The sequence below is a fragment of the Pristis pectinata genome, chromosome 2, assembly GCF_009764475.1.
Source record: "Pristis pectinata isolate sPriPec2 chromosome 2, sPriPec2.1.pri, whole genome shotgun sequence".
Lineage (NCBI taxonomy): Eukaryota > Metazoa > Chordata > Chondrichthyes > Rhinopristiformes > Pristidae > Pristis > Pristis pectinata.
In genome coordinates this window covers 120,495,738-120,521,493 of record NC_067406.1, presented here as the reverse complement: position 1 = coordinate 120,521,493, position 25,756 = coordinate 120,495,738, and the positions used below count along the sequence as shown (strand labels likewise).

Genomic DNA, 25,756 nt, shown 5'->3' with positions numbered 1-25,756 from the left:
AGGTCAAGATTATAATGGAGGAAAGCAATATGAACATCCAATTCTTGTATGTACAGTGCATTATATCAATATCTTAATGCTGTACATCATTTTACATGTTGTACATCAATGGCATGAACATTGAATTCTCCCACTTCACCCCTACCTCCCCCCACCATGCTTCTTTTCTTCCCTTTCCTCACGTCTCTTTTACTCTACACTTTTTCCCCTCTCTCCTCACCTTTGACCCATCCCCTAGTGGATCTGCTTTCCTCCCCCACACCTGCCTATCACTGTCTCTTACCTGCATCTACCTATCACCTTGTGCCCACCCCACCTCCCCTCTTTTGTCCATCACTACTCTGCTTTTACCTCCTATATATTGGGCTTCCCTTTTTCCTATCTTCAGTCCTGCAGAAGGGTCCTAACCCGAAATGATGACCGCCTGCTTCTCTCCATGGATGCAGCCTGGCCTGCTGACTTCCTCCTGCATCATTGTGTTTCTCATCATTTTACCAACTAGATTACCGAATGACAACTTACCGCATCATTGATGAATTTTTCATAAATTCCGCACAATTTGTCTCTGATCTCATACACATATTCTTCAACTGCATTTTTGGCATCAATTCTTTCTTTTTCAAGTTTATCCTGCATGATCATCTTCCCCTGAGAAAGTTAACAATATTAGCATTCATGCATTTTAGCTAGTTTAAATGGCCTTGAAGAGATGCAAAGTGCTCAATACCTTCCTTAATGGTTCACTTTGAGAAATCGTGGGTCAAGATTTCCCAAAAGTCAATGAAAATGTTAAACTTTTCCCAAGCAGACGTGGAGAATGTTCTTGAAACATTTGTCCTTTAGGAATCTATTGCCATGACAGAGCTTAGACTGGCCATTTCAAGAGTTTTGTTTTAAGCAAGCGGACATTGTCACCCACCCATTGGATGGAATAAGCATGGTGGATATACCAAACTAGAGTAACCATTATGGATTGCTACAAAAACTCAACTTCACTACAGGAAACAGCAAACCCATTAAATTGCCATTTTGTCTAGTCTGCCCCATATGTCACTAGTCCATGCTATGTTGCTGACTCTTAATGATCCTCAAGTGACCTAAAAAGCTACTCTGTTGCAAAAAAAGCTTCAATAATTCAAGGCAGCAGCAAACACTAATCTTTCAGGATAACAAAGGATGTTGAATATAAAGAACAGCCAAATTCACACAACTGGTTCTTAAATTTCAGGATATATCCAGTATGTTCATACTAAATAATAGAACAGTTAATACACAATACCTTGTAATTATTTTTCTCTAAAATCGTGGTGAGCACTCATGGAACATACCTCATTTTCAACATAGTTGTTGAGAAGGTCCTGAACAAGCTGTTGGGGCAGTTCACTTTTGATCACCAAATCCACACTCTTCACTTTTATTTTGGGTTTTGAGCTACTGTCTTTACTTTCTACAGCTGGGTCATTCTGCAGAGAATTAAAAAGTTATGAAAGACATATCACAGAAATAGCAATTTTGAGAAATGTGTATAGTTTTACCAACTTTTTCTTCAGAATCTGTGCTTGCCATTTGGGAAACATCATTCTGCTCTCAGTTTGATCTTTTTGCTGTGAATGCACTTCTTCCTGGTCAACTTGCATAGTACCCTTAAAATGCAACAATTTAATGTCAAGGCTAAACAAAGTAAATACAAGTCCCCAGAAGAACCATAGATTTAAACACATCTCTTAAAAATTTCATGGTCTTCTGTTAATATCAAGGATTGGATGAAAAACAATCTGCTCATTGCCATTGTACTGCATACTTTTGCTCAGATAATTGAACACAAAATCCTGCTACTGTTATAATGTTATGCAATTGTGAGTAGCTTCAATGTAGAAATAATTCATTCACATTCTATTTTGTCATTGCTATTGTTTTGTACTTTGCAAATCAAAGCAATTTTCAGAAGATTGCACTCTTATTTAAAAAGATAAGATCGTTTGTTGTGACAATTCCACCTCAAATAATGAAAAAATTGTAGCTGATGAGCATGAAGTGCGAGGAACTCTGCTGCAATAGCTAATTTTGTTATGAATTGCTGGTTTTACATCCTTGCAGCAGCCATTACTAGGTTTTTCGTAAAGTAAGGTTCAACACCAATTCAAATTGATGCTATTGTTTGATTCAATGTGCAATGTCTCAATTTAGAGCCAGATAACATATATTCCCTCAACTGTACTAAGTTAGCATCAATGAGAAATCAGCTATATATCAACAGTTCTCCTTGATTGTTATCCAGTGACTATAATAGATCTTTTCCATGCACATCAGGATGACAGTTCAGCAAAACAGGATTGAAGTTGAGATTCTCCTACTGGGGAGTACCCTGGTGAGACAAATATGTGGAAGTCCAAAAAAAACAAACAGGAAATTCAAAAAAGTTCAAGCAAACAATGTTCATTTTGTTAGTAATACCCATTGAATGGGGTATTACTAACAAAAACTAAGACCCTGCAACAACTTACATTTAATTGTTCCTACTTCCAGAAACAAAGCATCAAAAAGATGAAGTGCACTTCAAAATTGAAAAAAACTTAAACTCCAAAAGATAGTTTTGGACTGGACACATGCCAACTATTTTGTACATCGTACCTGGTCATCAATCTTAGCATTTGCTGTGTCCCGTGATAGTTGGTCTGTTTCCATTGGAACATCTTCAACCTGACCACTGTCTGGCTTTTGTTTTTCAATCAGTGATGCACTGGACACATTGAAAATACCATGGATATTGACTCGAACTTTAACTTTCACTTTTGAATTTTCACCATCATTTTGAGGAGTCACGTTCTGGATTGTAAATCGACCTGATTAAAAACAGTTATATCGAAGGATTACTACTAATGTTGTTAAAAAAAAACAAAAATGGAATAGATGCATTAATAGACAATGACCCTTTGCATCTGCTTCACCATTTAAATAAGAGATCACACACCTCTTACCTCAGTACCTCATTCTTGTACTAACCTTATTCCTTGATGAGCTTTGAACAGGACCTTGTACCACCACAGCAAAACACCTTTACTTTTGTACTGAAATCATCTTGCAATAGAGGCACATGTACCATTTACCTTCCCAATTGCTTACTGTACTTACATGTTAGCTTTCAGTGACTTGGTACAGACTCAAAAAGAGGTCAACCATTCAGGACAGAGATAAGAAATTTCTTCACCCAGAGCACAGTAAATCTTTGGAATTCTCCACCTAAGACTACTGTAGAAGCCAAGTTTTTAAATTTGTTCAATACAGATTAACAAGGTTTTGGCTATCAATGGTAATGAGGATACAGACCAGACAATGACATAAGTGGTAATGATGATTTGGATCACTCAGACCCAAATGAATGTTGGAGAAGGCACCATGGGCTGAATGGCCTACTATTGCTATTTCATATCAAAGACGATCATTACTTTCACACTCAAACCTTTCACAATAAATTGTGTATTTGCCAAGTGAATTACTTAGTGTGCCTGCATGGTTGCCTCCTTATCTCTTGAACCATCACACCAAGCTCCCTCTGTGCATCAAGATTTAGCAGTTTAAAAAAGTGCCACTTCATATTGCACATGATAAACCATCTCCCACCTTCTTGCCCACTTAAGCATCTTTATCTACTTGCAATAGAGGCACACCTACCATTTACCTCCCAGTTTTATCACCCAACTCTGTACCATTGTCTTTCCATTCAAGTTGTAACAGATTGAGAATACACCAAGATTGATTCCTCTTGAACAAACGAGTCCAATGGTTCTTTTAATCAACTAATCCTCCTTCCAAAACATTATCTGAACCACAGGGACCCTGATTTTTTGCAAGTCTTCTCTGCTTATCAACTTACTGGGTTTCTCTTATCTACCTTTCCAATTATATCCGTAACTTTTTCTTGAAAATTTGTCAAGTAATTTTCCTTTCACAAATCTATGCTGATACTGTCTAATTATACCATGCGGTTTTAACAATGTTTTTTGGAAGCAGTGATCACAAGGCCAGCATTTATTAACCACTCCAAATTGCCTTCAAGATGGTGATGAGCCAACAATTATTATCTTCCTTTGTGCAGCAATCCTTCTCTTGAAGTTATGCTACTGTGCCCTTGGGTAGGAGATCTACGATTTGAACTAGTGAGAAGGAACAATACATTTCCAAGTCAGAATTGCGCGTAAATTAGAGGGCAACTACTTTACTGGTGATACAGCTGGTGGGTTTGTATCAAGCTGTTCAAAATTATGCAATTGCGGTACATTTTATAGATGATGCACACTGCAGATGGGAGGGAAACCAATATTTAGCTTTGTAAAAAAGGTACCAATCAAGTAGGCTACCATGGCAATGGCATCAAACTTAATGCCCTATTAGAGTTGTTCTCATTCAGGCAAGGGGAATGTATTCCATCTTGGTCTTGATGTGCCTTGCATCTGATGGAAAGGCCTTGGAAAGTCAGGAGGCATGTTATTTGCAACCAGTTATCCAACCTGGTCTTGTAGCCACAGTTTGTCATGTGATTAATAGCAATTCTGCTTTGGCAATGCCATTGAATGCAGCAAGATGCTTTTGTTGGAATGGTCACTGTCTTGCACTTAATTGGTGCCAACATTTAACCCTTGCCCACATGTTGTTCATGACTTGCTCATGCATAGACTTTTATTTTTCTAGGACTTGTTAACAGAATTATACATTGGTCTGATTGCACATTGCTACTTCTGACTTTCTCATGGAAGCAAGATCATTGATGAAGCAGCTCAAGACAGTGGGACCTAATGAATCCTTGCAGTGATGACCCAGGGCTAGCAGTAATGATTTCCAACCCCCACAATTACTTCCCTTTGAGAAAACCTAATCACAACCAGTGGAGCTTTTACCTTCAACATCTGTTGAATTCAGTGAAAACACATATTAGATCAAATGCCATTTTGATGCCTAAGGTAGTCTCTCTTGCTTACTTCGGAAATTCAGCTCTTTGGCCCATGTTTGTTCCAATGCTAAAACGAGGTGCGAGGTCAAGTGGTCTGGGCAAAACCCTAACTGGGCACTGGTGAACAGGTTACTGGAAACAAGAACCACCCTCCATCATGCCTGACTGGGTGGAATTAACTGCACTGGATTTATCCTACTTTTTTTTTCATGACTAGTATAGACCTGGGAAGCTTTTCACTTTGTTATGCAGATACCAGAATCCTATCTCCATTGCAACTGCTAGCCTACTGGTGAGGTTACTTCCATTATTATCACTAATTTGTTGTCTGTTCTATAGCCTTTGCTGTAGCAAATGCTATATTTTCTGATTATAATGAGTGAACGTAATTGGCTGTAAACAGGCTTCTGTAGTAGTGGGGGTCTTGGCAAGAAGCCAAGTTGGATTACCTACTGGTCAATTCACAGCTTCTGGTAAATGCTTCAGTCTTGTCTTTTGCTTGAATATCCTAGGCCCCAGCATCACAGACAATGGGAATGATCTTGCAGCCTCATTTCTCATTAATTGTTTAATAGTCCACCACTATCCAAGATGAAAAGGGGCAAGATTACAGAGTTTTATTGCAGGATTGCTTAGTTGTCTATTGCACCCTGGTTTTGCTAGGTTGTAGCTTTGTCTGGTTGTCACCTAAATGGCTGGTGCTGCTCCCAGCCTGCATTTCAACCCTAGTTTATTGAGTGCAAGTTTATTGAGTGCAAGTCTTTTGGCTTGACTGAATGAAAAATATATGCCAGGCCACAAGGTTGCTTATTATGGTGCTGTTGTAATAAAGTACCTCATGGATGCTCAGTTTTGTGATACCAGATCGGTTCCAAGTCTGTCCCATTCAGCATAACAGTAATAATGCAACATAGAGAAGATCCTTGACATAAACAGGACTGACCCCGTAAGGACTGTAGTCATTCCTACCAATGCAATCATGGAAAATTTTATCTGTCACAGGCAGCATGGCAAAGGTGGGGTCAAGTTGGATCACACACTACTTGCCACAAACATACTCTGACAACTATGTCCTTCAGGACTCAGCCTACTTTAGTGGTGGTGCCATTAGGCTGCTCTTGATGCACACTCAAGTTTCCCCAGCCAGAGTACATATTGTGCCTTTGTTACTTTCACTGCTTTTTGAGGTATTGTTCAAAATAGAGGAGCAATGATCCAGCTGAGGGTATGTGGCAATAAGAAGGTTTCCTCCCTCATATTCAACCTAAATCCATAAGATTTTTTTCTTAAAAATGTTCCACAATGTTGAGGATGCCCACTTGTACATCATGATAGTGCCACCTCTGGTGGGTCTGTTATGGTGGTGGGACAGGACATCTAGCTAAATGCGATTCTGCAAAAAATATAAAATCTATTTTCTGAAGAGAAGCGTGACAAGCCAGCTTTCGAATTTACAAATCAGTCTCTATATGCTTGTGGAAAAGACATTGGGAGGGGGACTGGTTTGGGCAATGTTATCATGACTGAATTTGGAGAGATCAATGCCTCATGGATCAGAGAGTTTTTCTGTTACTGTAAATAAATGAACTGGTTAGCCACTCAGTGCACTTAGAGAGTAAAAACCAGGCAAGGTTGGCAAATTTCCTCTCCTGAAAAACATTGTTTTTAATTACAATCTGGTAGTTTCCTGGTTATTATTACTATTATTTAACTGAACTTAAATCCCCATCTCTCATTAAAGTATTTGAATTCCTGTCTCTCCACTGTTAGTCTGGGCTCTCGATCACAAGTCTAATAATTTACCTTCTGCACCACTATGCCCATTGCTGTTTGGGCAGTCCTGTTGTGTATGAGTAAATCATGAAAAATCTATAGATGGTGCAAGGATGGAATGGACACAATATGGAAAGTTTTTGCATATTTAAGCAACAAATCTGTCAAAGTGAATGTCAGATGCCATTTCATCATCACTTAAGAGTCTAAATAGTCTACTCCTGTTTGTGTAATAAATTAAAAAACAATGGAGACTGGTTTAATTAAAAAGCCTTACCTATTCTGGAATCTGGATAGTAGAGTTCCCGTGGATTACTGTAATATGCGTCCAGGTCAAAAGGCTCCTTTTTGTAGAATGTGATTACTTTAGAGAATGGTGCTGGGTGATTTTTGCTGAAAACTTCACATTCTCTGTAAAGAATTCAGATAGTGAGAACCAACTAACACAGAGACTTCATCTAATACTATATTCTTATTACAAAATTATGGCTAACATTTTATTCCTGTATTTTTTATACAAGAAACTTCCTATTAGTGGTGCCCAGCATTATGAACAACTTTTCTACCACAATTTTATAGGATCCTTAAGATTCAAGTTTATTTTTGAATTTATATTTAAGAGGACTCTAGATTGAAATGTAACTTGTTTCCCACAGCTAAAATACTGAATAAAGTTTGTGTATCGTCAGAGCCCAAGCACCAATTGCTATGCCACGCTAGTCAAAACTTGCTAAACTTAGGACTCTCTAGGGCAATCAGCAGATTGGATGGTAGCAAGTGTGACGTCACTATTTAAGAGGGAAAGGGAAAACAGAAGTACTGACCTGCTAGCTTGACATCATAAAGGATGTATTATTAGGACAAAGAACATAATATGGAAAATCAAAAAAAAAAACTGCAGATGCGGAAAATCTGAAACAAAAGCAGAAAATGCTGCATGCATTCAGGTCTCCTTCCTATTAATAGACAAAGAAACATAGTTGTGACTACCCTCTTTAGCACATTTGGACATTCCCTTTGTCCCATCCCTCCCTCTCCTTGTCTGCTACTGAAAAGGTGACTTGTTTTCCCCTTTTCCAGTTCCGTTCCAGTTCCAAGCCACTATTTTTTCTATCCAGATGCTACCTGACCTGCTAAGAGATTTCAAAGAACACAAAAGTATGATTAATCAGAGTCAGCATAGATTTATGATAAAAATCAATCAAGTTTGAGTAAGGTATTGGAGTTCATTGAGGATGCATCTAGTAGAGGAGATGGAGGAAACACTACATGGTATGTTTGGATTTTCAGGCGGCTCTCAGTAAAATTCCTTAAAAGGAGATTGGTCCATAAGATTGAAGCACATAGAACTGGGGTTACTACACCAGTGTAGTTGAGAGTTGGCGAACAGATAAAGAAATAGAGAGTCCTAAGTTTAGCAAGCTGTGACAAGTAGGGTCACAGCAATTGGTGCTTGGTCTCCAACTATTCACAATCTTTATTCAATGTTTTAGCTGAGGGAAACAAATGACATTTTCAAGTTTGCTGATAAAATGAAACCAAGTGCGAAAATGAGAAGTGATTAGAGTGCAAAGAGCTTCAAGAGAATACAGATGAGCGAGTGGACAACAAGGCACATGCAGCCATGTGGAAAAATATAAAGTTATCCCCATCAGTAGAAAACACCCCAGAAATGCTGAGTATTTTTAAATGGACAGAGATTGGTACATATTTATGTTCAAAAGGACTTGGATAGCCTTGTACACAAGTCTCTGAAAGCTAACAACGCAGGTGTACCAGGCAATTAGGAAGGCAGAAAGAATAGTCTTTATTGCAAGACAATCTATTCACTTTTTTGGGATCTGGGCATAACCAGCAACTATTGCCCATACCTAACTGCCCTCAAGAATGTAGTAAGCTGCTTTTTGTTTACACACACACACAGCTTAGTTCTTATAATGAAAATAACCCCACAAAGTGCTGTTGGGTAGGAAATTAGGCCCTGCAATAAAAGGGCCATCAATGTATTTCCAAGTCAGGATGTGTGTGACAAATAGATGGTACACAATATAGCCGGTGTGATGGCAATGTAGGAATGAATGTTTAAGGTAGTTGATATAATGCCAATCAAGCAGGCTGATGTGTCTTGGACAGTGTTGCACTTCTGGCATATTGCTTCAGCTACCTTCATTTAAGTAAGTGGAGAATATTGCATCATACTCCTAACATGCAATTTGAAGATGGTGGAAAGAATTTGCGGTGTTAGGAAGGAAGTTGCTCACTGCAGGGCACATCACTGACCTCTTGTAACTACAGTGTATGGTTGGTCAAGTGAGCCTCAAAATGTTGATGGTAACATCAAGGGTAGGTGGTCAGACTCTCTAGCTAGAGATGGGAATTGCCAGGCATTTGTGGTGCAAATGTTAGTTGTTACTTATCAGCCAATGCCTCAATGTTAAATAGGTCTTGCTGTGAGCAAGCACAGCCTGTTTCATTTGCTGAAGAGCTGCAGCTGGAGTTGAGCTTTGTGCAATAAGCGAACATCCTCAATTGTGACTTTATGATGGAAGATCATTCTTGCAGCAGCAGATTCTGAGAAAAGCACTGAATGATATCAACACACAGGTACTTAAAAATAAAGACAGACAAGAGACTGCAGATGCTGGAACCTGGAGCAAAAAAAAAAGTGCTGGAGAAAATCAGAGGGTTGAGCAGCATCTGTGGAGGGACAGGTACAAGACCTGATGCAGGGTCTCCACCCAAAACGTCAACTATCATTATGCCTCCACAGATGCTGATCAACCCATCGAGTTCCTCCAGCAGTTCCTTCTTACTTAAAAAAATACTTACCCAAGCCCTTCTTCAGTTGTAGATTTCCATTTCAAAGTGATTGGAAAAGGTACTACGTCTGTGATGGAAAATTCACGCACTTTAAATGCTGGTGAAAGAATTGCACACTAGATGGGATGGGAGAGAAAATAAACATGATATTGTAGCACAATTTTTAATATATATTCTAGTTAGTTTAGTTTAACGTTAGAAGAAATTTAAAAACAATTATCAAAAAAATGAGATTCAATTTGAACTATACAATGATACTACCTTTAATCAGTCAATGAGTTATATACAGAAGTGATGGCTTTTGCCTTAGTAGTTATCCAGAGAAGCTGGGGAAAACAGTGAGCTTGATTTGTTTCCTATTAGTCAAGTCAGTCTAAAAATTCAATTGCATTAAATTATTTTCTTTCATGAGATTGAAAAATTATTTTTCTGCTCCATAGATTGAAATATGTTTTGTGACATTCTGAAAATATGATTGCACTTTTCCTGTTGTGTTCCCCTTGTATAATGTTCTTTGTGTGTTGTGGAGGAAATTTAGACCAATTTGTGCACTTCCACAACAGTGTTTTACCTACCACTATGAAGTAAAATACACTACTTATCTTTGATCCTTCTGGGCATCTCCACAAGGCTCCCCGAGTATGCACTTACTTACCTGATTATGATTCTCAACCTCAAGCACTAATCATTATGAAGATCTCACCAAGTCACCTCTCTTCATTTTATATACTTCTATCAGGTCATTAATCAGCTCCGACACACCAGGTATAACAATCCAAGTTTGTCCAACTTCTCCTTATAGCTAATACTCCATAATCCAAGCAACATCCTGGTGAACGTCTTCTGCACTCCCTCCAAAGACTCTACATCCTTCCTGTAATGCAGAGACAGACCTACGAACTGCACTGCAAATGTGGCCCAACTAAAATTTTATACAGTTGCAATGTGATTTCCCAACCTTTATATTCAATGATCCTAGTGACAAAAGCAAGTATGCCGTACGCCGCCTTTACCACTATCTACTCATGTTGCCACTTTCAGGGAGCTATGAACTTGCACCCCAAGACTTCCATTACGACATACAGTATGGGTTTTCTTTGCATAGTATTCCATGTAATGAATGGCAAGTGGTGTGACTTCTGAGGAGTGGATTGTATTGTGGAGGGTCATGGCTGTCATGCGACAGCACTGCCCACTACCTGGTCAGAAGACACCACTGCCAATCAAGGTGTGGCCCCGCCCCACCCATCAACACACAGCTGACCATTGGCCTCCTGTAATTATCTGGGCTGGACCCCTCAGCCCTCCAGCACTATATAGGGTGCCATGTGTGCTCGGCTCACTCTTTGCCATCTTCGAGGGACCACCCTGCTTCACTCCAGGCTGAGTACCATGGAACGGTGCTGGAGAAATCATTAGTGAGGTGTGCACTGTTAAAGGGTTGGGAGCGTTTTAGTGTCCCTAGTAGCATAGAGCCGTGCCTGCACTGAGTCAAGAGGTGGCGGGTATCGTGTTAATTTTCCTTGATTGTATGTACCTAGTTCATTGTGTACGTATGTGTATATTTTATCCCCGGTGCGATATTCCCATGCTCACTATAAACTGTGCGCGCGCGTTAGTCCAGTTACCATTTTCCCACGCTCATCTTTTGTAAATAAAGGTCATTTACTGCCAGACTATGTTTAGAGTCCTTGCTTTTGAGACCCATCATATCTGTTTCCTCCCTCACAACACATCCATTTCCTCTGGCTCCAGGCATAAATTCCCTTGTTTGCCTTGAGTAGTTCTGGTTCTAACTCACTTGCCACACTAGTTTAAGCCCTGCCGAGTAGCACTACCACTACCTCTTCGTCCTCCCCCGCCCCCCCCGCCCCATATGAGGATATTGATTACTATGAAGTAACTGCAGTGCATTTTGTAGATGATGCACACTGCAGTCAGTGTGCTGGTGAAAGAGGGACTCAATGTGGTGGATGGAGTATCATTCAGAAGGGCTACTTTGTCATGGATTGGGTCTAGCTATTTGAGTGTTGTTTAGACTACACTTATCCAGGCAAGACTGACCAAGAAAGCCCCAGTAAGAAATGCCTCAAAGTACTGAGAAGTTTTTGCACCAACTCATTACACAAGACCACCAATAGGAATTGTTCACACAATTCTTCCAGTAAACATATTCCTCAAACCACAGAACAAAATATTTTAGTATTTTTAAAGCCGCAAAGGTATTATAAATGCTTGTTAATCTACAATATATCCTCATCCTCCTTTATGGACTGGTAAACTTAAATTTTTAATCAAGTGGATTAGTCTAGTTCTCCCAATAGCAACACAAAAGTGTCAATTCTAACAGCAGTGGAAGCAGCCATTCAGCCCTTCATATCAAGACTGGCTTCCTGCAGGAAAATTCTGAGCAGCATTCCCCCACACTTTCCCCATAGTCTTGCAATTTTTTCTCCCAGGCAGTGAATTCTGGACAACTGTTCTGTTGACAACTGGTAAAACAGTACCCAGGTAAACTTCAGTTGAGCAGTACATGAGAACAGAAATTACATGCAGCCCAGAGAAAGGGAAAGACAAAAGTAATACAATAACAAAATACCCCAGTAATATGTTCTAGAGACAAAAATATAAAGATCTCCTTAATTTATACAGCAAAACACTAACAAGAAGTTTACCTGCAGTGCACATCCTCGTGCCACAGCTTCATCAGCATTGAGGGTCGTGCTCACATCCTTGTGAAAGAACTTCGCAATTCTCTCCTTCACAGCTGGAATTCTTGTTGCTCCACCCAAAATTTCAACAGAATAGATATCTTCTAGCTGCAATTCTATAATTAAATGCATTAGTTACTATTAGATAAAATCATTTGTAATAATATGACTAATTTGCAAAATATTGGACTCTTGAATTTAGGAATCATGCACTTAACAACTGTAAGTTGCAGTAACGTTCATGGATTAAGCATGGGTTTGTTATTCTCCAACATGCTTCAAAAAGACATTTCGTACAGAGACCCTGGGATTCAACAGGCTAATACAACCAATTAAAATTTACAAAACCTGCATCTATTTTGCTTCAAGCTGCTGTTCTCTGATCAGCAGTCTCACATCCAACGCTCTTATTATCAGCTCTTTCATTGTCCTGCCTTCTTGAAACTTAAATGAAGCAGCATAAAAGATCTATTCCTTAATACCTTTTAGAAATGTGCCAATCAATCCATATTCCCTCTCCTTCCTTCTGACAAAATTTACCACTTTGCATATCTCTATACCTGCCACTTGTCTGCCTGTTCTGGCAGCCCATGCACATCTTATTGTAGACAATTTTCAAATTTCTCCAATAAAATTACTTACCAGTATCAATAATAAACCCAGGTTAATACCTGCAACTTCTATGATTTCAACAAGCAAGCAGCACTTGTCCTCAGAGTCAGGAAAAAAAATTCTAATCAGCTGCCTCTGCCACTTCCTTCCTTTACTCCTGCCCACCAGACAAAACTTCCTCAAATTCCCTCTGGCCACCCTAAATTCTTGCCTTTCTTGAGGTATCTCACCCATGAGACTAGTTTTATAACTATAGCTCTAGTGGAAACCAGGAGAATGTTATCAGTTTTCTGCCCATAGTTTCTGTCACCCTCTCCTTCAAATCTCACATCACAATCCTTGGGCAGGGTGGGGGGTGGGGGAGCAGGGTGGCAGGCAAAAAAGATGACGACAACTGTTCAATTTCCAACTACATTTCACTCTCTAGTCTCCTCCCAAATCTGTACCCATCTCTTCTGGAGCTCCCATATGAACACCTCTAACCATATCATAGTATCAAAACAACTCCAACTAAAGTTGCACATAAAATACTGGAGGAACTCAGCAGGCCAGGCAGCATCTATGGAGGGAAATGGACAATTGATGTTTTGGGTCGAGACCCTTCATCAGCACCAGGAAGAAAGAGGGGAGGGATGGAGCAAGAGCTGGCAGGTGATAGGTGGATGATAGGCAGGTGAGGGAGGGGGAGAGTGGGAATGATGCAAGAAGCAAGGGTGGTGATAGGTGGAAGTGATACAGGGCTGTAGAAGATCAGAAGAACAGCACCTCATATTGGTAGTCTCCAACCTGATAGCATGAATGTCATTTTTTCTAACTTCCGGTAAACATTCCCCTCTGCCCCCCTCCCCCCACCTTTTCTCCCTTCCTTATCCCACCAGCCCTGTCACCCCTTCTCTTTCCCCTCTCAATGTGCCCATGACCCACAGTCTTCCCTGGTTCCCTTCACCCTTATTCCATGGTCCATTGTCCTCTTATCAGATTCTTTTTTCAGCCCTGTGTCATGTCCACCTATCACCTTCTTACATCAATCCCACTCTCCCCCTCCCTCACCTGCAGAATCCCCCTCTCACCTGGGTCCACCTATCACCCACCAGCTCTTGCTTCATTTCTCCCACACACCCCCACCTTTTTATATTGATTATCTCCGTTCTCTTTCCAGTCCTGATGAAGCATCTCAATCCAAAACGTCAGTTGTCCATTTCCCTCCATAGATGCTGCCTGACCCACCGAGTTCCTCAATATTTTGTGTGTTGCTCCAGATTTCCAGCATCTGCAGTTTCTCTTTTGTCTCCAATTGAAGTTACTAAGCAGCTACAACAAAAGTAAACAATCCAACCTCGTCCATCACTATCTGCTGATGGCCTTTAACACAACCATGCAATTCACCTTCAAAGTTCCTCCATTGTTATCCAGCTGGATTGGACCCCATTTACCTGACTCCATTCTCATCTATCCAGTCAGAGCCAGGGAATCTTCTTAGAGATAGGTTTCCTCTAGGAAGCTATCCATTTTCAATCTCTTAATATTTCTTTATCACAGACTACCCCACAATGACATACAAAAACAAAGCATTAGTTTCCACATGCATGCTCACAATACTCAGCTCCATCTATGAATTGTTAGACTGCTGCTCGGACATCCACCACTGGGCAAACTAAATATTGACAACACCAAGGCTACAGTCTTTAGAACTCACTAACAACTTTTGTTCCCATCTTGCTCCTTGGTAACTAACAATGTATCACGCTGTTCATGAGCTTGGCATCAAATTGCTGCTAAGGTTTCTAGGAGATACACAGCACCATTCCTACCTCTAACACTGCCTGACCCTGCCCATCTCATCAATTGGCAAAACTCAATGCCAATCCTTTGACCTCTGGACTTGCCTATTCCAACAGTCTCTAATTGGCTTCCCTTGCTTTATCCTCTAAACTTAAGATCATCCAAGTCACTGTTGTACTTGCCCTAACTTACACGATGTTCTCTTCACTCATCACCCTAAATTCTATACAATTCCTTGGTTAACAATTGATTTTAAAATTCTTTTCTAGCTGTAAGATCAATCCTTAGCTTACCTCTTCCCTCCTCTATATCTACAATCCTTAGTTTTATACAAAGAAATTTAAGAGCAGTGCAGACAGTTAACAGAAATCAATGAATCTACTTACTGGCTTGTTCAATTATGCTTTTTAAGGGGGTCTCCACTCTGCTTAAAAGAGAGGCACAGAGTTCTTCAAAGTGTGCTCTAGAAAGGAAAGGCAATAGTTTTCAAATGAGTTATATGATTGCAAATAGTTTCCAAAAGGGAACAATTTTTTTTAAATTTTCAGTAGGGAAAGATGACCAACTCCAAAAAGAATATCAAGCAACTTAAACTGGTATCTTGTTTCAGTTTTACAAACAAAAAATAAGATGGATTTAACTACTGAAAGTGCCAAGTAGTATCACCAGCTTCACAAAATTTCATTCATGTTAAATTTTGGTAAGTGCACTTAAAAATCTGAAGTTAGTTATCAGATTTTTAGTACAATATGACAAATCTTAAAACTGTATACAGTAGAGACTGATCATGACCTTACCACAGTAATCCATGCCATCTGATTTTTCTTGGAAAGTGCTGGTCACAAGAGATCTGGTCTTGTGAAACTCAACAGAAAAAGTCACCTTTTGTTTTCCACTTAAAATCTAGACGATACTGTCAAAGTAGTTACAAGCTGCCGTTCTCAACTACTGCAGTTGTTCTGGTGTAGGTATTGCAATTGTGCTGTTGGATAGGGAATTGTAGTGTTTAAACCTACAAACCCAGGTTAGGATGGTATGTGAATTGGAGGGGAACTTGCAGGTGCTGGTGGTATTCCCATGCATCTGCCATTTGTCTATCTTGACAGTTATGGGTTTGTGATAGTTGAATTGGTGAATTCACTGGTAATGGAGAGAATTCCCACTTAGATTGGTGGATGTGGATGCAGTCAAGATGCATAACGCCTTTAAGACGACAATATTCCATCACTTGCCAAGCATGCCTTGTAAATGGTAAAATGGCTTTAAGTCAGATGTAAGTGGTAGGTGGATGGGAGCCCTTCAGAGTACCAAGCCTTTGAAGTGTTTTAGTAGTCATACTATTTATCTGGACTGTCCAATTAAGGTTCTGGTCAATGGCGACCCCAGAATATCATATCAGTAACAATTGATAACATCACAGAATGTCAAAGAGGTGGTTAGATTACTTTACTGGAAGTCACTACCTGGCATTTTGGTGTTGCATTTCCAGTTACCAGTTTATCCCTAAATGTTGTCTTGCTCTTGCTTCATGCAGGCACACATTATATTTTATGAATAATTAGAAATGCAATTAAACATTGTGCAATTAGCAGTAACTTTCAATTTGACCCTATAATAAAATTTCATGATTCAGTAGATGATGATTGAACCTGGGCCATTGTTTGGAGGAACTCCTGCAGCAATGTTCTAGACCTGAAATGTTTGATCAACCACCACCTTCCTTTAAGCTACATACGAGTGCAGCAATCCGAGAATCGTTGGTCTCAATGATTTCAGTTTTACCAAAGCTTCTTAATGCCATGCTCAGTTAAGTAATGCCTTGATGTCAAGGGAAGTCACTCACACCTATAGTTGTATTTCTAAATATTTTTAATCACATTACAAACTGCCTTCCAGATGATTTGCTCTCTTTCCTTCACTTCAGCAAATTAAAAATCTGAATTTAGAATGAAAGAGTACATGAGAATATATCTACCTGTTCATTCTACTAGAAACATCAATATCATTCATGAAGCACTCTATGTTCAGTGGGAGATCAGAGGCATTTGCACTCATTAGCTTCTTCAATTTCTCACACTCTTGATGTAGTCGAAGTAAAGCTCGAACATTAGCCTTCACATTTAGCTTGTACTTAGTCTTAAATTCTTCACAAAAGTAATCTACCAAGGTTTCATCAAAGTTTCTTCCACCCAAATGGGGATCAAATGCAGTTCCCAGAACCTACAATTGTTGGGATAGGAAGACAGAAATCAACTGATAGGAAAAAGTATTCTACATATAGTTTTCTTTTCTGCAACATTAGTAGAGTTACATACTATAACATACAACAGTTTACAATACTGACATGTTCCAACACTGCATATTGTATAAACAGTGCACTTAAGGTTCAGCCAGAAATATTTTTTTAAAACAACCTTTAACAGGTTATTTTGAAAAAGCAATAACGAAAAAAACAGCTTGATCAGTGCAAGGATTCAGATGCATTAATTCTAGAGATAACTACAGTGGTCTAATTTAGCCAAAAACATCACCACCAAATTTACCCCATATTCTGCTGAAACAGTTACTGTAACTAAAAAACGTAAGCATAACCATTGTTCTTGAATCATTGATCTACAGGAATAAATTTGAAAAAGCTGTAGAAAAACTATGCAATGGCAAAAAAATCTGGCAATCTTCAAAAGGCTAATTTTCAAAAAAGTAATTTTAAAAGTAGGGTTTGCCCTAGATATTCAGGTTTCTGGGAATTTTAAATCATTGAGCAAATACCTGCACAACACTGCCTTGTGTAAATTACATTCACTTAATTTAAACCACAGTCCCTAACTGCTCAATTTAATTGGAGTAATACTGTGTCACATTAATCACAAACAACCCAAAATTGAACCATAGCCTGGGTTGAAATAGGAGCCACAGTTGTTACTCCTCATGGTTATCAGTGACCCCTACTAGAAAGAAGATGGTGAGAACTAGACTAACTCAATTGTACTAAAATGGTCAAGTGATACTCAAGTCATATTTTAAGCATTAATAATGTGCACTTAGGAAAACTACTGGGTAATGAATAGTATCCACAGAATAATATTCCAGAAATGCCTTAAGTAGAGGAGAAAAGTCAACATTGACCAAAACAAAGTATCATTGCAATGTTTCATGTGATTTGATCCAAAATTACTTCAAACCAAATCACGTATACACAGGAAGAAACATTCACGCTAATTAAGTTTATAAATGTTTTAGCTAAACAAACCATTTATAGAAGACTACTACTAAATTCTACTTGTTATATATTAAAAAAAATTGGGTGTGCTGAAAAGAAAAGCAGCATCACTGAGCTACAATTTTTTTTGATCAAGGTTTGAGAAAGTACACAGTCTTATCTTTTTTTTAGAGCAACAATCAGCTCATCAACTTTTGGACACTCAAGGTCTACTACATGATGATACAAGCACAAAATTAAATGCAACACTATATACAAGATTAGTTATCATTCAAGGTCATGCATTCCACTTCAATTGTGCCTCACTGTTCTTATCCTATTCATTTTGTGTATTTGTTTCACATAACTTCATCACACATTTCCCTTCCTCCTCCGTCAGTAATGGAGATTCTGGTGACACAATTTTCTTCATAAGACATGAGCCCAGCCAGCCAAAGAGAATAATAAGCCTTGTTTGAATGTGCATCGTCATTTCTGTGTTAAGAGGAGGGACAACTGCTGTAATAATTGGCCACGAGAAGTAACTTTAATAAATTTTGTCAAACTAGTCTTTACAATAGGACAATTTTTGAATATAGTGTAGGGTACACGATAACCTTTTGTAGGAGCAGTAACTAGCAGATCTCCTGCTGGAATGTGATTGGTATGAAGTATAATTTTGCATAATAATAGACTAATGAAGTCTAGCAAAACTGAAACAAAAAACATTTTATCACAGTGGAAGACAACCAGCAGATTGTAAAATACACTCTTAGAGCAGCCAAAGTCAGGGAGAGATCAAGAAATAAAAAAAATATAAAACAGAGTTCTGCATATCTAATGGATAGACCAGAATGAGAAGCTATTTGCTTATACACAAAAGCATTGCTCTAAAAATATGCCAATGAACCACAATCAGTTGATATAAAGTGGTTACCAGGTATTTGTTCCAAATTTTTTTTTATTACAGTTTTAAGTTCAACAAATAATCAAACCTTTCAATTAGAATTAATCTACGTCCAAAGATATAAACTGAATTTATTCTACTAACCTTAAGTTTTCCCTTGTTAAATGCACAAATTGAAGCCTGGTAGGCTGAATGTCCCATATCTACAAAGACGACATTCCTTGGTTTTTCTTCTGGAGTTGGTAGATCTTGTTTGTAAATACCATATGCAAGAGCAACTAGGAAAGAGAAAATAGAAAACTATTTAAGAAAACAACAGCTGGGAATCCAACATGAAGCTGAATTTGAACATTGTCAAATCTACTGCTAAATTTGGATTGGAACTTGTCACTGGGCATTAGCTCAAACTTTGGTACCCCAATATCTTGTATTCATCTATTCCTAATAAGGTATATTTAGCAGGAATTGCTCAGCAAAGGCTGAAGAAGAATTGTCAATATATGGGATCTCCAATGCTGCAATTTTTATGAAAACCTGTTCATAAAACAAGCACAGTGAATGTTGCAGCAAAGTAAATAATCAAAAGGAAATGAAGTTGCACAAAGTCTTACTCAAAGTGTCACTGGCATACAAGATCTGCTTGAGTATAAAATCGAAGGCTGATTTTAGCTAACCCAAAAGCCATCTTTTGTTTTCCCACTTAAAATATAGACATTACTGACAAACTAGTCATGAACTAACTTTTTCTAATCACTGTTGTAAGTATTCCCAATGGCAGCTGCTCTGAATTCGACCCAAGACAAGCTTTCTTTCCCCCATGCCCGTGCTAACCATTACAGCGAGTCTGGGTAGCAGTGTCAAGCATGCAGTTATATGCAGTGATCTTGAGCTGGTTGTCCTGATCTTGATGGGGTGCTAGGCCAGCAGGGTGTGGTCCAATCCAATCTAAACACAGATTTTTGTTGGAGTATATGCCTTACATACGGTTAGGACCTACAGGGCTTGTTCATAGAGCTACACTCTCCTGTGAACAGACTACTCATGCTTGCCTAGAAAACAACAGTTATTGCAATTAATCTTTCTTCCTTCAATAGGGAGGATGACAAACCAGTTTAGTACTATTTGGGAAAAATTCGACTTTAAAGAAAGAAAACAAGCCGCTCACACAGAATTTATAATTTGCATTTCTACAATTCTTCCAGGTTGTTCACCTCCAAATAGTTGATTGAGATCAGTGGAACTTAGTGCCTTATATGACTGCCCTTCAATGACGAACATACAAATTAGAGTAGGTCATTTGGCTGCTCAAGCCTACTCTGCCATTAAATGGATGATCTATTATCTCAACTTCACATACCTGATTATCTGCAGTGGCTTTTCAACTCCTTATCCATCAAGAAGCTATCAATCTCTGTCTTAAAAACATGGAGAGCAGTAGTTCCAGAGATTCGCTAGAACTAAAAAGTTTTTTGGATCATGACTTAAATTCTAGATCCTCCCACAACAGGAAACATGCTCTCTAAATCCTTCCCATCAAGATCGGGATCTTGGATGTTTCAATCGTTCCTTTTTATTCTACTAAACTCCAGTGGCTACAGACCAGTACTGTCCAACCTCTCCTTGTAAGGCAACTTACCCATTCCAGCTATTAGTCAAGTAAATTTTTTTTGAACATTCTTCCTCAACCAAGGAGACTAATCATGTACATAGTATCCCAGATGTGATCTCACCAATGCCCTATAAAACAGAAGCATAGCCTCTCTCCTTCTATATTTAATTCACCACGAAATAAACAGTACTATAGAACACAGAAGAGTACAGCACAGGAACAGGCCCTTTGGGACACTGTCTGTGCCAAGCATGATGCCAAATTAAACTAATCCCACCTGCTGGCAGATGATCCATATCCCACCATTTCTACATATTCACGTTGCCTAGCTAAAAGTCCATTGATCACCACTATCGTATTTCCTTCCACTACCACTGCTGGCAGCATGTTCTAGGCACCTCCCACTCTGTAAAATAAAACTTGCCCTGCACATCCCTGTTAAACTTTCCCCTATCTTAAAGCCAAGCCTCTAGCATTCAACATTTCTACCCTGGGAAAAAGATTCTGGCTGTCTACCCAATTTGTGCCTCCCATAATTTTTATAAATTCCATCAGGTCTCCCCTCAGGCACCAACACTCCAGAGAAAACAATCCAAATTTGTCCAACCTCTCCTTATAGCTAATACCCTCTAATTCAGGCAGCAACCTGGTAAATTTCTTCTGAACCTCTCCAAAGCCTCAACATCCTCTCTGTAATGGGGCAACCAGAACTGCATGAAATACTCCAAGTGCAGCCTAACTAAAGTTTTATACAACTGCAATAGGACTTTGTCTCTTAAACTGTACGCCCCTATCGATGAAGGCAAGCATGCCACATACGTACCTTCTTTACTACTCTACTTGTGGTGCCACTTTCAGGGAGGTATGGACTTGGACCCCATGATCTCCCTGTATATCAATGCTATTAAGGGCCCTGCCATTAACTGTATATTTTCCCCTTACAATTGATCTCCCAAAGTACAGTACCTCACACTAGCCTGGATTACACATTGTGAGCTTTCCTAATTACTTGCTGTACCTGCATAGTAAGCTTTTTGCAAGTACAGCACAAGAAAGCAAACTACAGCTTTTTTTTTTACCCTGCAGGGTAGCTGAAATGGGTTATTCTGTATGGATATATGCAACAAACTGAACTGATAATAAAGGCAAGCTGGAACTTAAAAAGCAGCTATGAAACTCAAATGCAAACTACTTGATTAAGAGACAGGTCTGTAACTCAGCGTCTTCACTCAGAAGATTATTGTTCAGTTTCAAACTACTTTTCTACCTACTGCCTTCATGCGTGCACAAAAATGGCAAGAGAAAAAAATCTAGATTTTTCCAGTGGTCAATAAAACAATTCAAGAGAATGGGACACACAGCTTAAATCTGACAGGAATAGATGAATTGTTTCTCATTCCTAATGAGTTTTAACCACACAAATGGGAACTTTTTTTTAACTCAAGTAAAAATTACTACATACTTATGACAACAGCACAGCAACAGGCCATTTTGACAGGGGGTGGGCCTTGCCTGTACATGTCCCGTACAAGTTTCCTCACTCCAATTCTACCTTCATCCGACTCTTATCACTAAAACCTATTCTATTCATTCTTCTCCTCTAACCCCACCCGCCCCCCAATTTATTCATCTAGCTTCCTTTAGAATGATCAACACTATCTGGTTTGATCTGTCTTTGCATATTCTACTTTGTAACTACCCTTGAGGTAAAGAAATTTCTCTCAAAATTCCCAACCCACCCCCCACAAAGATCTCTTTTTGAAAAGAAAACTTTGTATTTATGGCTCCTAGATTTAGTTTAACCTATTGACTTTAAAAGACATTCATCATGTTATTCCACAAGTTTCTTTCTTGTACTTAATTGTTTGTCATTAGTACTGTTATACTTTATTTGGGGGGTTCTCTGTAAATCATGAAATTACACTTTGCATCCAAATACCAATTGTTTATGTAAATAGTGAAATGGTAACCAATGAAACATCTTCCAATCCATCACCACCTAACTATAGACCTCTACCTTGTTGAGACTTAGTGCCAGCTTTCTGACACTTCAACTTTCTCTGGACCATAATCCCACCAGTGAAAAATCAGACCATTGTCCCCGTGACCAACCTCATTTGCTTTGGAGATCATCCTCTATGTTTTCCAGTCTCACAGCCCCACCCAGGACCTGCTTCTCTCCTCATAACCAAATCCACATGTAGGATTGTCCTGGTAGACTCACTTCCGCCCATGTATGCCATTGAGTTTCCTGGACTCAACCTGCTCACTTTTATAATGAATATCCAATTTCTTCACACCACTACCCCAAGCAAGGATAGCCCTAATGCTTTTTCCTTGAATAAAGGCACAACAGGTCCCCCTCCAGTACCTCAGATTTTTTTCCTTAACTGTAGCTAATACCACTTTAAACTTTATCAATTTTATTTCTTGCACTTTTACTCTCAGCCCTCTCCAAAGGATTGATTTCACAATTCTCACATCCCACCCCACCAGCCTCCACATTCAATAGATCAATGTCTCATTTTTGTCAACTTCAATGAGATGCCACCATGAGGCACATTTTCCTTTTCTCACTCAGCATTCTGCAGGGACTGTTCTCTTGTTGACTCCAATTCATTCTTCCATCTCCACTTCTAACTAGTCCCCTCTCAGAAAGGTCAGGTGTCCCAGAAGGTGCAACACCTGACCTTTTATCTCATCTTCCTATCACAATATCCAGTCTTCCAGGTGAAGCAGCAATTCACTTGCACCTCTTTTGTTCCATTACTACATTCAGTGCTCATGACGTGTCTTGACTTTGGAGAAATCAAACTGATTAGGCAACCTCTTTTCAGAACTCCATTATGCAAGTGCAACTTCTAGCTGTTTTTCATTTTATCAATAATGGACCCAATCCTAACTATGCTTTTACTCTTACATTGTACTAACAAAGCTTAATTAAGCTTTGCTGGCATGTCAAAAGACTTCAGGCAGTGAATTCATTAAGTTCAAATAAGCCTCCGTTACAGTTTGTGTCAGATCTGGCCAACTCTCATGTAATTCCCTCCAGAGATGCTGCCCGACCTATCAGCTATTTCATGACTTCCTGCAAATTGCACTATTTTGTATTGCACCCAGTATTTTCTCTCTTTTTCTCTTTATTCTCATTCAACTCCATTTTACAACTCCTCCAGACAGATCAGCTGCAATTAAGCCTTTATCACTTTCTCAGCTGTCATCCAGGATCTCAGTCTCCACCCCATCACAGGCATTTACTTTGTTCTCTCTATCCTCAGTTAGAGGAAGCTCAGTTAGCATTGTTCACACTAGTCTGAAAATTTCCAAAGAGTAATTAAGTTTTAAGCTTTCAGTAGTTTGAACTCAATAGAAGTAATGCTGACAAATCCAAAACTGCACTTGATGTCTTGGTACTTAAGACCAATAATTTCACAGGCATTTATATCCAGTTAATGCTTTGCACTTGCCCTCCTAAAGATGTAGTGCTTTGGTTTCTCTCACTTGGACAATATGCTGAATTAGCATCATCACAATACATCAATTTATGTGCTCTCTCCAAGTTTAAAAAAATACACTACTTATTTAGGCAATAAGTGCTTTAAGATGAAGTTTGCTTACACTTATCTTAGCAACAGGCCAAGATATAACACCTTTTCTTTTACCTGCAGTGGTGTCGTTCATCAGCCGCAGACAATTAAGCCCTGCAATCTTAGCAGCAGAAATCATGGATCTTCTCTCTACATCACTGAAAAAACTAGGGACCTGCCAACAGATTTAGAAAATCTCAGATTTTAATTTTTTTTTACATAAATGTGATATATACATATTCCAGGATTCAATAATGACATTCAATGTGACATAACATCTCATGACGTGTAACAGTAGCAATCTGTTGCAAGTAAAATCTTGTAAATAAAGTCTTCAACAAATTTTACTCCCTCATTTTTCAGCAATTAACATTTTGTATTAATTTCAGAATATAAGTAATATTTTTCTAACTAGAAAAATCATTAGTTCACAGTATTTACCATTTAGTGCCAGGAAACACCAACAATTTATTGCAAAGTCATTGGCTGGGGGAGGAGGAAGAGTGTTATATGTTGAGGTTGCATCTTACAAATTGCATATTAAATTATTTAAATGTTGATCTACAATTTGTAGTACACAGGAGCCTACCATTAATCTCCACAAATAAGAAATTGCTGAATTAACTCATTGCAGTTACAGACGGCATTATGCTCTTGCTGAACAATGGAAGCCCATAAAAGATACAACAGACCTACATAGTCCGTAAGCAGTATACTGCTTGAGGTTCTCTTTTAAAATTAAAATCTCACTTTTCATGGTCTTCAAGCCAATGTTTCCCACTCAAACTCATCATATTTTCATCTTTATTGTTCACTTTCTTTCTCTATGCTTAAATTTAATCAAGACAAAATATTTCCCAAGCTCCTGGGTGGCTCATTGCCAACTCATTAAACATTTTCCAGCATAATTGCTTATAGAGCTGCAAAGATGAAGATAAAAATCCAACATATGGAGGCTGCCACAAAGCATCTCATTCTACTAAATTTTGGCATTCCGAAGTTCTTAAGTGATTCATATAAATAAGTGAAAAATATTTCAACTTTAGGTGCAAACAGATGTCAATGTCATCAGGCCAGATGTGGTACAAAGCACTTGAAGCCAACGATAAGAGGGCATGGATTTCAGTTTGAATTACTCCTATTTTCTGTATTATTCATTTTTCTTTAGGAAAACATTCGCCCAAATATACACACTCACTGAATAAGAACTGGGTTGTAACTGTGTGTCAACTTAACTGGAGGCTACTATAGCCATTAGTTAAATTACTTCAGGACAAAGTTGGACAACAAAGATGGCAGGCATAACCCAACCATTAGCCAATCAGGATCAAGACCAGAAAATTTATGCTATTTATTTTGTTGACATGCTGATAATGATAAAATGTATTTATCTTAAGCACCTGAGCATACTAACATTTTACAAATGTATTAGGCAAACAGTGATGTACCATAAACAACAAATGAATGCCCAAAACCTTAAGATACAGACAACAACAGCAAGAAGACATACATCAGCCATCCCTGATAACTTTTGGTTGTGGTATGGTCTGAGATACTGTAATCTCAGTGTCAAGGCCCTTCATTGTTATTAGCCAAGAAATTTTACAATTCATCAGTAATGATGAATGTGCAACTCAATGTCTGCACCCTTGGATGCCATTAAAAGAAAAGTGGTTGTAATGTTATTCCCCCCCCCAACCCCCAAATTGCTGAATAATTTTTTTCACTGGCAGAGGTTACAGAACTTCAAGATGAAGCAAACTTAGTAAATTGTTATAACTTAACCACTTATCCAACATCAGGGATAT

At 38.8% G+C, this 25,756-nt stretch overlaps 1 protein-coding gene across 1 annotated transcript in view; it reads right to left on the bottom strand.

The window, feature by feature from the left end:
* The window catches only part of LOC127583782 (heat shock 70 kDa protein 4L-like), a 48,955-nt gene that overhangs the window by 6,763 nt on the left and 16,436 nt on the right, over positions 1-25,756 (bottom strand). The window contains exons 5-15 of the mRNA XM_052040123.1: positions 24,024-24,123; positions 18,897-19,030; positions 16,622-16,866; positions 15,033-15,109; positions 12,217-12,368; positions 9,551-9,657; positions 6,999-7,132; positions 2,632-2,843; positions 1,585-1,643; positions 1,329-1,476; positions 523-648 (exon numbers count right to left, since the gene is read on the bottom strand). Coding sequence (XP_051896083.1) covers positions 523-648; positions 1,329-1,476; positions 1,585-1,643; positions 2,632-2,843; positions 6,999-7,132; positions 9,551-9,657; positions 12,217-12,368; positions 15,033-15,109; positions 16,622-16,866; positions 18,897-19,030; positions 24,024-24,123 — 1,494 coding nt within the window. The remainder of the gene's footprint in view (positions 1-522; positions 649-1,328; positions 1,477-1,584; positions 1,644-2,631; positions 2,844-6,998; positions 7,133-9,550; positions 9,658-12,216; positions 12,369-15,032; positions 15,110-16,621; positions 16,867-18,896; positions 19,031-24,023; positions 24,124-25,756) is intronic.